Here is a 12275-nt window from a genome sequence, read left to right on the forward strand (position 1 = left end):
GGATAGGGAAGCTCAGAAAATAAACATGTCAAAACTTCTAAACAAAAGGCACTAAATTAAAACTGCTCTACAAACAGTAAACTAGACACACAGAGAATCCAAACCTAAAAATAACCAAACAAAATGCAGGGACTACGGTCCCTGTGGAGATGATACACAAATCACAAACAATATGAACAAAACTGAAAACCTTTCATTTAAAAAAAGGAACAAAGTGTAAACCAGGAGCTCCCAAAATTGTAGCGCCAGTTAACAGCATTTTGTTTTAAGGTGAAATCTCTATAATATTGGAGAAAACCAAAACCGTTGCCGATCTTGCTCTGAGCTGCACAGTGGTGGAGTCTCAGGGAGGGGCAGCCATCTGGTGCGACTAGTTGGAAAGCGAGGGGAAGGTGCGAAGTTTAGCAGAGAGAGATGACAAACAGCACACAAAGGAAACATTTGGCCTGTTAGAGGCTTCATTAAACACACACCGGGAACACAAAGCTCCGGAAGCCGAAACATCTGCAGGAAGGAACAAGAACAAAGCAAGTGGGACTTCATGGGGGGAAAAGACACAAGGTTAATGGTTTATCATCATTATGAAAATATGATGATAAACAAGGACAGAGGGGAATAGGGGTGAGGTGCCCAGCACAAAATCACAGGAGGTCCTCCAGATTTGTAGTTTAAAGCCCAATCTGAAAAGTAGAGAGGGTACCTGCCTCCTGAACCTAAACTGGGAGTTTAGCTGATAGCTGAAGACTTCGTCTCCCGTTCCTCTTTTAGAAACTCTAGGAACCACAAGCAAGCCAGCGGTCTGAGAGAGAATTGCTCCATTGGGATAATATGATACTATGAGGTCTTTGAGATACGATCAGGTCTGATCCTTAAGAACTTGGTATGTGAGGAGGACTTTCATGTCAAATCTGGATTTAGCAGGCAGCCAATGATGATATGGAAGAAATGTGATCTCTTTCCTAGTCTCTGTTAGGGCTTTCACTGCAGGATTCTGGATAACAATACAATTACAATACAATTTTATTTATATAGCCCATTTAAAAACCAGATATATGCCAAAGTGCTTCACAGAAACCAATTAAGAGCAATAATAAATACAAGTAAATAAAATAATAAAATGAAATAAATAAAAATAAAATATACTGACAGGTGGGAGACATAACTAACCAATGATACAGCAGGTAGGCACAAGCCGAAAGGCTGAAGGTTAAATCATAAAAACATTAATAAAAGCAAAAAAAGATAAGTTACAGTACACTTAAAAATGCAGGGTCTAGGAGGCAGGGAAGGCAAGGCTAAATAAATACGTTTTTAATCGAGATTTAAAAAATCGAATTTAATCAGATGCGTTAGGTAGTTTAAATCTGATCTATCCGAAAGGTCCTTTTCTGTTACGATGGGTACCCACTCTTCCTCCATTGCCCCTGTTACCTCTGGTGTCCCCCAGGGGTCTGTGCTAGGTTCTATGCTGTTCTTTTTATACTTGTTACCCTTGGGCCGAATCTTTGCTAAATACAAAATTTTTTTTTAAATTAACTGAAAAATTTCCCCGATAAGTTGGGAATGAACAATCTTCTCTAGGATTTTAGACAGAAACAGGAGTTTGGAAATAAGTCTAAAGTCAGCGAGATCTTTCTGATCGAGGCAGCTCTTTTTGAGTATAGTTTGCACTACAGCATGTTTAAAAGCAGCCGGAACACAGCCCAATAACAATGACAGGCTTATTAGTGATAAAATACGGGGCCCGATAACGTTAAACCCATCTTTAATAATGCGAGATAGGTGGAAGTCATGAACAGCGTTTGAGGGTTTTAGGTGATCAATTATACCCTTAAGAGTAGGGAGCGAAACTGGATGAAACTGATTGAGGTTAGTGGAGCATCGTAAAGCTGGGGCCTGACTCATCACAGGGGGGTGCAAGACTCTTAGAGATAAGATTCTGCCTGCAAAATGATTTAAACATTCTTCACAAAGAGCTAAGGAAGACGATCTAGGCATTTCAGGACAGGGATTAATCAATGAGTTAAAAGTTTTAAATAAAAAATGTGGATTGTGACTGTTATTTGTAATGACAGCCCACAGGAAAGCCACTTTAGCCAACTTAACAGATTTCTGAAATTCTGGCGGGTCCTGCGAAGGATATCAAAAAACACCTGGAGCTTATCTTTTTTCCACCGTCTTTCAGCTTGGCTGCAAACGTGTCGTAGAGCACGTAAAGAGTCATTTAACCATGGCTGAGCGCAGCTTCCACACCATTTTACCTTTATAGGGGCCACAACGTCAAGTAAAGAGGAGCATGTATTCATTTAAACAGTAACGTATTGTGAAGGTTCAGACAGACTTAGTGGATTTTTAGTTAAAGCTAAATACAGCAGATAATACTGAAAGTTTCTGGTGTCCCGTGCGACACCTATTTTGTGTCATCTTTGCACTGAAAGTTAGTTTAAGGCCTTGGTGTTCACTCTCAGGGCTCGTCATAGTAGATCTAAGGAGCTTGGAAAGAAGGTGACTGGACTTAGAACTGAGGAAGCTTCTTGGATGAGAGGTGAAACTTCAGGAAACTTAAAGAAGTCCACTAACCTTCTTTCCTTAGACTACCATGACCTGGATGACTGAGAACCGGCACACACATTCTTGTGTTTTAATATTTGTCTTTTTATTTGTTATTTGCTGTTGGGAAGTACTTTGAAATCCCCAGAAAGGTTCTATATAATATATATATGCTAAATATATGTGTCTAAACGTTTGCATAACTATAAATTGTGAATGTGAACATATACACAGCATTTTGATATGAGTTCAGCATTTGCAGTAAATTGAAAAATAACACGTTTGTGCTTTAGGGTTAAAAAAAACCCTGCTAATCGTTTCCACATAGTTTTGGAAACTGCCCACATTAAATCAAATTGCCAAGCCAAGTCCAAATCAGTTTTTATGACTACCACAAGAAAAGTCCCACGCGTATCTTGCAGAGTGCAGTAGATATTTGGCGTCATCAGTATTGTTTAAACAAATGTTTAAAGTGGTGTTATGTTACTGTGTTGCAGAAAGCATTGAATAAAGGGGCAAAATGACCTTATGGTTGAACGTGTTGAGCATGCACATCAGTGCTTGAAAAGAACAAGAAGCAGTGCTAAATTACTAACTATGCACTGAATATTATGCACCACTTAAACTTTGGTTTCTGAATTAAATATGTTTTTCTTCATTCTGTACAGAAAAGACCAGTTAAACCACATTATGCTCACATTTTTCACCTTTGCATTGATCACAGTTCACACAGACAGGATCTGGGACAGAGTATCGTAAGTCTGTGAAGGTTCTCAGTTGTATCGTATCGTAAGGAAACTGCAGAAATGTGCTCTCTGCACACGTGTTTCGAGTTTATTCAGGCAGTAAAACAGATTCCTGGAGGTTCTTTCTGTGTAACTGTGTTTCTAGGTAAGGCAAAAGCAAATAGCTTGTTCCGTGAGCGTCGTGGCACTGAACTCTCCAGCTGCTGCTTTCTCTTAAAGAGCAATAAAATGACTTCCAGGAAACTGCTGATACTCGCCTTGTGGCTGCGCTCCTCAGTGGAGTTAGATTACCATTATTAGCTTGTCACTGAAGTGTATCTTTGCAATCCTCAAAAGCAACAAGATTTTATAACACTTGCAACAAGGAAAAGAAAAGAGAAGTAGATATTTGCTGTATTAAAGATAATTATGCGTAATCTTCCCCTCTGTTCCTCTCTCCCTGTTTCCTTCAGTTCTCTCTGAGAGACGTCCACACCTCACTGGCTGTGCTTCCCCAGACATGATGACTTTCCGTTGCAGATGGAATGTTGGCCCTTTCCAGAATCTCTCTGATCTCAGAGCTCTCCGCTTATTCTACTTTATAAATGTGTAAGAAGAAAATATCTCTCATCACTACCAGAGTGCTTTTTTGGGAAAGATTAGGAAGGGGAAAAAAGAAGAAAAACATGGGTCATAGGTGCCTGTTTTGTACAGGCATTCGCACATCTGCAGGTTCTTAAGCACAGCTTTAAAGAGTTTCTACACATATGTAGTGTGAGGAAAACGCCAGTTGTTTGCAGCCTTTGAAATGATTTTAAAGTATTAGAATAGAAGTATTTTTAGCCTGTTAAGTGAGCAAAAACACAATAGAAACACTTTATGTGTAGATAAACCATCATTTAGCTGCTTAGGTCAATCAGGGCCACTGGGTTTATACCTCCAATGCGTAAAATTTAAACTTATGGTGCAGACTTTCACTCTGTTGACAAAGCAAAGTCCAGCTTATATTGTAACGTTTAACACGCCTAACTTCGGGCAGTTTACGCTTTATTGCCTTAAATACTCTTTTTAAGTACACACGTTTTCACACAGGCAAAGTAAATTTTCTAATTGTCAGCAAATGCAATAAAAAGATAAAAGAGGAATAATGAAAATCCCAGTTCCAATCCAGCTCCAGACTGTCACCAGGCCGACCTGCACTACCTTCATGACCCATGAATCCTTTGGCTGTATTTTATGTGTTATATGCTGTTGCTTGATTGTGAAACTAGGAAAAACTAGATAAATTGCTTTAATTTTACATACATGTCATACTTGATGAGTTCATATAATACAGTTGTTTATTCCTCAAAACTCAAACAGAATATTTAAAAGATTAGTTAATCATACTGCCTCTTTTCATTATTATCTATAATTCCCCTCAGAACAAAATGCCATTTATTAGCAGGGTAGGTCATAATCTTATCTGCAGATTACCATGAAATCGCATTTCATGCATACATGGGAACAACCCTTTGTTCGTGACCTTGCACTGCTCATGGATTTCTTACTGTAACTGACTAATGCGCTGATCCTGTCCCCCACCATTCAGACCCCCTCATCTGTCTTCAAAAAATTGGAGTGAATGTCCTCACTACAGCAACGAGACGCCAAACGAGTGCTTTTTCGATCAGAACCACACCTCGATCTGGACATATTACAACGTCCAGCTCCGTTCCAGGGATGAGACCATCCTCTATGATGAGAAGGGTTTCTTTGTTAATGACATTGGTGAGTTCACTGCCTCTTTACACACACTGAAATTATTATGTTAGAAAAGACTAATAAAAAGATACAGTTGTAAAGTTTTCGCATGTTACACTGTCACCACTTTTAACTGTCACAGCATCACAAGTACGCGAGGTGGTTATATGACATTTTCAGGGGTGAACAATACTTTTGATCTTTGTTACAAAATTTTGTTTCTGTTTGATCTTTTTCTTATAATTCGCTAGAGAAAACTTCAAAAAGGGAATTTTTGGTTAACATAAAGGGTTATGGCCAAAGTTCAGGTCATCCCTCCTATGATTGCCTGTGCAATTATGGATAACATCTCCCATGAGTCTTAGCATTTGCATATTTTTCAGGCTTCATAGGAGCTGCAGAACAGGTTTAACAGAGCTACAGTGATTTCTAGTGTCCTGCAGAATTGATTATAAAATGCTCTTGCATGTATATGAGACTCGCTTACATGGTCAGGGCCTTGCTACATTTCTGATAATCTGTTACTTTACGTTATCCTCGACTCCTAAATTGTTACACATCCAGTATTCCTCAAAAAGAAAAACTGGGGATGCAGTTTTTCACCCGTCAGCCTGAAAGGTTTGGTTTATTGTCGTCACCCCGCCAGGCGGCATATCTCTCACCTCTTCTCTCTTTGTGTCTGCTTTAAAGGTTTATTTATGAAGGACTTATCTGTATTGACGTTTGCAAAGGCCAATAAATGGAACATTTAAAAAATAGAGCAGAGACATATCTTCCAGCTTTTCCTCTAACGCCTCGTGCAGCTCAAAGTTTTTCACTTACTGTTGTGAAAACGTTTAGTTAGGATCTTTATAGAGCACAGAGCACACATGACTTTCATCTACTGATAGTTTCATAACATTTTTTCTCCCCCCCCCCCACCCCTTTTTTTATTGTTTAGTCTAAGCCTATTTTTCATAGAAATATCTACAACAATGTGCTTACAACTTTGTGCCAACTGTTTGGGAAAAACTTTTCCTGTTTCAACATGATTAAATCTGAACATTGACGGCGAGCCAAGCCATCAGTGGCTGACTTCACTAATTCTCTCGGGCCGAATGTGACTAAAGGCTTGATGTCAGGTTTTGAAATCTTGCTTCAGGATGACTTGCAGCCAAATTCCAAGAAGAGGCGATTACAGCAGTGCATGTATTCCATTTGCTTTGTAAAAACAAGTTCAGCAATCATTTGCAATGTCCTGGTCTTTGCTTGCTTTCATGTAGGCAGTGAAAGAGACAGTCGAGGACAGTGATGTAAGGATCCGTCTGTTATTACTCAACAAATTAATTAGTTCAGTCCAGTGGAAGACTTCCTGACACCAGCCCCCTTACTGATGAAAAAGTGCTCTAAAGTGACCTTCTGTTCCGCAGTGCAACCGGATCCTCCTGTCAGCCTGAACTGGATGCTGCTGAATGTGAGTTTGACTGGCATCCACTATGACATACTGTTGAGCTGGAAGCCTCCTCCATCTTCAGGTGTGGAGACAGGGTGGATGAAGCTGCAGTATGAAGTTCAGCACCGTGACAACAGCTCCAGGGTGTGGGAAATGGTGGGTGTGTCATGAATCTAATACACAGCTCAAAAAAATTAAAGCAGCACTTCAAACTTCTGGGGTATTTATCTGGTCAGTTAAATAGCAGAAGGGTTGTTAATCAGTTTCAGGTGCTTTGGTGTTATTAAAATTAACAACAGATGCACTAGAGGGGCAACAATGAGACAACCCCAATAACAGGAATTGTTTTACTGGTGGAGGCTGCTAACATTTTTACCTCCTATTTTTTTGGTTTTTGGTTTTTGGTTTTTTTGCTTGCAATTGTGGGGGTTTTTTGCATTTGGCTAGGGTCAGTGTCACTATTGTTAGCATGCGGCAATACCTGGACCCTAAAGAGGTTGCACAAGTAGTCCAACCTCTGGCAATGGCCATCAATACAAGATGAGCACTGCCGAGGTACAAAATGCACTCCAACAGGCTACTGGTGTGAATGTCTCTAACCAAACAATCAGAAATGTCACGAGGGTAGCCTGTGGGTCTGACATTGATACCGCTGACTGGCCCCGAAATTCGCCTGACCTAAATCCAATAGTTATGTTTTGGTCAATTTGACACTGTCAGGTTGCACCTTCGAGCTCAGTGACTCCCAGATATGGGATAAGATCCCCCAGGACACCATCCATCATCTCGTTATGATGATGGTGTCAGTCATGCATACAACCACATGGAGGCCATACAAACTACCTGGTATCATTTTGAGTTGCTGCAGTTGAATTTTGGCAAAATGGACTTGCCTGCTTTGATTTTGATGTGTCTTTGAATTCGGCCCTCTGTAGGTTGATCATTTTCATTTCCATCAAATTATGTGGCATCCTTTCATTCCTAGCACCTTATCCCGGTACATATCAGTACAGATATCCAGCATGATTTGTTTTGGGGGTTGTTTTTAACCCATCGAGCTCTGATGCATTTTCAAAAGGTTTTTGGGGAGCATGCACACTGGCTGATTTTGGTAATAATCTTTTTATTGTTGTCAAAGGAAACCTAAATGTCAGACTTTGAAACCTTATTTTTTTCACCACAGGCTGACCCTGTTTTGAGTACAAGGTGCTCCCTTTACGGGCTTCAAACTAACATCAATCATGAGATCCGGGTTCGGTGCAAAATGCTCGGTGGGAAAGAGTTTGGAGAATTCAGCAAATCTGTCTTCATTCACATCCCATCGAAAGGTAAACTCACTGTTTGACTCAGTGTTTGAACCGGGTGTAAACGGTGTTGTAAAGACTTTTCAGTTTTAGATCATCTTATATTTGTTATGAATTAACATTTGAGTACTATTTCACGTTTTATGTGAAGTTTAATGTGATTTTTTTTTTGTGTGTGTGTGTCCATTGTTTTCATCAGTTTCAAGATTCCCCGTGGTGGCTTTGCTCATCTTTGGTGCCTTGTGTTTAGTGGGAATCCTGATGTTGGTTATCATATCACAGCAAGAAAAGTAAGCATTTTAGATTTATTAGGCTTTTATGCTAAGCTGAAACGGTTTTGGCTGCTTAACTTTGAAAATCTACCACAGGCTCAGACGTCAATTGTGTTTACTGTTTTCTAATTTCTTCCATGCACTGTGTGGAATTTAGTATTCTTTTTTTATTTATTCCCCAAGGTGGATGGTTATCCTTTTGCCTCCTGTTCCTGGACCCAAAATTAAAGGAATTGACTCTGAACTTCTCAAGGTGCTTATCCAAAGTTGTGACACTTAAAATAACTTGATTATCTTAATTACAAAACTATATATACATATACATACAGTGGGGCAAAAAAGTATTTAGTCAGCCACCGATTGTGCAAGTTCCCCCACCTAAAATGATGACAGAGGTCAGTAATTTGCACCAGAGGTACACTTCAACTGTGAGAGACAGAATGTGAAAAAAAAATCCATGAATCCACATGGTAGGATTTGTAAAGAATTTATTTGTAAATCAGGGTGGAAAATAAGTATTTGGTCAATAACAAAAATACAACTCAATACTTTGTAACATAACCTTTGTTGGCAATAACAGAGGTCAAACGTTTACTATAGGTCTTTACCAGGTTTGCACACACAGTAGCTGGTATTTTGGCCCATTCCTCCATGCAGATCTTCTCGAGAGCAGTGATGTTTTGGGGCTGTCGCCGAGCAACACGGACTTTCAACTCCCGCCACAGATTTTCTATGGGGTTGAGGTCTGGAGACTGGCTAGGCCACTCCAGGACTTTCAAATGCTTCTTACGGAGCCACTCCTTTGTTGCCCGGGCGGTGTGTTTTGGATCATTGTCATGTTGGAAGACCCAGCCTCGTTTCATCTTCAAAGTTCTCACTGATGGAAGGAGGTTTTGGCTCAAAATCTCACGATACATGGCCCCATTCATTCTGTCCTTAACACGGATCAGTCGTCCTGTCCCCTTGGCAGAAAAACAGCCCCATAGCATGATGTTTCCACCCCCATGCTTCACAGTAGGTATGGTGTTCTTGGGATGCAACTCAGTATTCTTCTTCCTCCAAACACGACGAGTTGAGTTTATACCAAAAAGTTCTACTTTGGTTTCATCTGACCACATGACATTCTCCCAATCCTCTGCTGTATCATCCATGTGCTCTCTGGCAAACTTCAGACGGGCCTGGACATGCACTGGCTTCAGCAGCGGAACACGTCTGGCACTGCGGGATTTGATTCCCTGCCGTTGTAGTGTGTTACTGATGGTGACCTTTGTTACTTTGGTCCCAGCTCTCTGCAGGTCATTCACCAGGTCCCCCCGTGTGGTTCTGGGATCTTTGCTCACCGTTCTCATGATCATTTTGACCCCATGGGATGAGATCTTGCGTGGAGCCCCAGATCGAGGGAGATTATCAGTGGTCTTGTATGTCTTCCATTTTCTAATGATTGCTCCCACAGTTGATTTTTTCACACCAAGCTGCTTGCCTATTGTAGATTCACTCTTCCCAGTCTGGTGCAGGTCTACAATACTTTTCCTGGTGTCCTTCGAAAGCTCTTTGGTCTTGGCCATGGCGGAGTTTGGAGTCTGACTGTTTGAGGCTGTGGACAGGTGTCTTTTATACAGATGATGAGTTCAAACAGGTGCCATTCATACAGGTAACGAGTGGGGGACAGAAAAGCTTCTTACAGAAGACGTTACAGGTCTGTGAGAGCCAGAGATTTTCCTTGTTTGAGGTGACCAAATACTTATTTTCCACCCTGATTTACGAATAAATTCTTTACAAATCCTACCATGTGGATTCATGGATTTTTTTTTCACATTCTGTCTCTCACAGTTGAAGTGTACCTCTGGTGCAAATTACTGACCTCTGTCATCATTTTAGGTGGGGGAACTTGCACAATCAGTGGCTGACTAAATACTTTTTTGCCCCATTGTATATATATACATATATATATATATATATATATATATATATATATATATATATATATATATATATATATTACACACACACACACACACATATACATATATATATATACATATATATATATATATATATATATATATATATATATATATATATATTACACACACACACACACACACATATACATATATATATATATATATATATATATATATATATATATATATATATATATATATTATATATTCGAATGACTATACACTAGAGTACAGTCTACAGGTTAAAAACAAGACTTAAATTGCAATGATGGCCTCTAAGTGCATTGGTATATTTTCTTTCTCACAGAGTGGGAAGCTTAGGGAATTGACATCAATCCTGGGTGGTCCTCCTGATTTGAGGCCGGAGCTCTACAACTCCGACCCCTGGATGGAATTTATCGATCTGGACATTGAAGAGCAAAGCGACAGAGTGACAGAACTGGACACTGACTGTCTCATGAACCACCACCTGACTTCTAACTGCTCCCCACTATCACTTGTCTTCAGAGATGACGATTCAGGTCATGCAAGCTGCTGCGATCCAGATCTCCCATGCGACCCAGAACCATCACCTTTCCTTCCTCTGTTCCCAAATCTTGCCCTCAGTCAGGAGACATTATGTGCAGCAACCTCCGAGCCAAGCTCTCCCATCCAGAGCTGCAACTCTGGGGAGCTTCCTTCATTCGTAACGGACAGAGACACTTTGTACACCCAGGTGAGTGAGGTGAGGTCATCGGGCAAGGTGTTGCTCTTACCTGAGGAACAGACAGAGGGGGAGAAAATGCCTAGTAAAGAGAAGGAGGACGAAATTGTGGTAGAGAAAGAGAAGAAAGAGTTTCAGCTCCTCGTGATGAATGCAGATCACAGAGACTACACTTCAGAGCTCAATGCAGGAAAAACAAGCCCAGAATTATCCACAGGGGACCTGACTGAACCCTGTAAAACATTTCCGTCACCTCCCTATGAATCAAACACCACCTCGCCCCCACCAATCCCTGCTCCTGTCTACACTGTGGTCGAAGGTGTTGATAGACAGAACAGTCTCTTACTGTCACCAAATTCAGCTCCAGCCTCACATCTGATAATTCCAAAGAACATGCCGACACCAGACGGCTACCTGACCACTAACCTTCTGGGAAGTATCACACCGTAATTCAGTGTCGAAGTGTGCAAATTAAAAATCTGGAGGTTGAATGTTGACTGCATCCTTTGGCAGAGTTTTGTAAAGGAACTGAATAAAAATGTGTTTTACTCTGATTGTAGAAAAGGGAAGCATTAAAAGGGAACGCTCGAGCTGAAAACTGCTGCAGTCGAAAACCAGGTCTGCAACAACTTAACTAACCACCTTTGTTAAAGCCGTATTAACCAGTAAAAGAGTAAATATTGATTGCTTATGAAGTGCACCTTCCAGTATACATGTATTTATTTTATTTGCATTTATAAGATTTAGTAAAAAAATTAATTTCCTTTCATCCCTGGTGGTCCTCTTTGTTTAAATCTTTGCTAATGTTTTGTCATTTGGTGCTGTAAGCCAAACAAGGACAAAAATGGATTGCAGGTGCACAATTCCCTGCAATATTTAAACGAGCAACACCTTCTATGCTACAGATTCACATTTTAATCAGCATTAATGTTAAAGGCACCACGTCCTTGTGCATATTGTACATATGAAAAGACAATATTTGAAAAGAAACAAATAAATAACCTTCTTTTTGATTTTCTTTTGAATGACATTTTTTTTATCTGTCAGATCAACTTTGCCTCAATGCAAACTCAATGCATTCAGTTCTGTGCTTTTCAGAATGCTCAGTGTATGTCAACATATTTATTCCTAAAAAAAGAATAATAAAGCATGATTTATGTGTGACAGGATAAACAGGAGATCAATGTAAGATGCTAATTTAATATTAATATTATCACATATTGTGTTCTTAAAAACTGTGAAAAGTTTTGAGAACTAAAGCCAAAACGATATGAACTGAAATTATTTTGCTTAGTGAGTATTTGTGTTTATAGTGCATGGATTCTTTTGCTGTTTTTTTTGTTTTGTTTTGTTTTGTTTTTTATTTCTGGTTGGCTTATATGCATTTGATGCAATGTAAAAGCTAAAGGTATATGAACAGTGTTAATTTGTATGGTTATTGCAATAATCTAAAAATATTGTCAAATAAATGAAATAAAAAATCAGATTTTGACTTTATGTGTCTTAATAAACTAAAATGTGTTTTGTTTTTCTGCGTTATTTATGTAAAAGCCAGTGACTCTACAGCCATTGGTAAAAACCC

General features: G+C 39.6%; 1 protein-coding gene across 2 annotated transcripts in view; it reads left to right on the forward strand.

The window, feature by feature from the left end:
• Nucleotides 1-12185, forward strand: part of LOC101464917 (growth hormone receptor) — a 35275-nt gene extending 23090 nt beyond the window's left edge. For both annotated transcript variants that reach the window (XM_004538491.6, XM_004538492.5), the window contains exons 3-9: nt 3749-3884; nt 4867-5045; nt 6428-6606; nt 7634-7778; nt 7954-8044; nt 8210-8279; nt 10298-12185. In XM_004538491.6, coding sequence (XP_004538548.2) covers nt 3749-3884; nt 4867-5045; nt 6428-6606; nt 7634-7778; nt 7954-8044; nt 8210-8279; nt 10298-11143 — 1646 coding nt within the window. In that variant the 3' untranslated portion in view covers nt 11144-12185. The remainder of the gene's footprint in view (nt 1-3748; nt 3885-4866; nt 5046-6427; nt 6607-7633; nt 7779-7953; nt 8045-8209; nt 8280-10297) is intronic.
• The last annotated feature ends 90 nt before the right edge of the window (nt 12186-12275 follow it).

This window comes from Maylandia zebra, linkage group LG7 (genome assembly GCF_041146795.1).
Source record: "Maylandia zebra isolate NMK-2024a linkage group LG7, Mzebra_GT3a, whole genome shotgun sequence".
NCBI classification, from domain to species: Eukaryota; Metazoa; Chordata; class Actinopteri; order Cichliformes; family Cichlidae; genus Maylandia; species Maylandia zebra.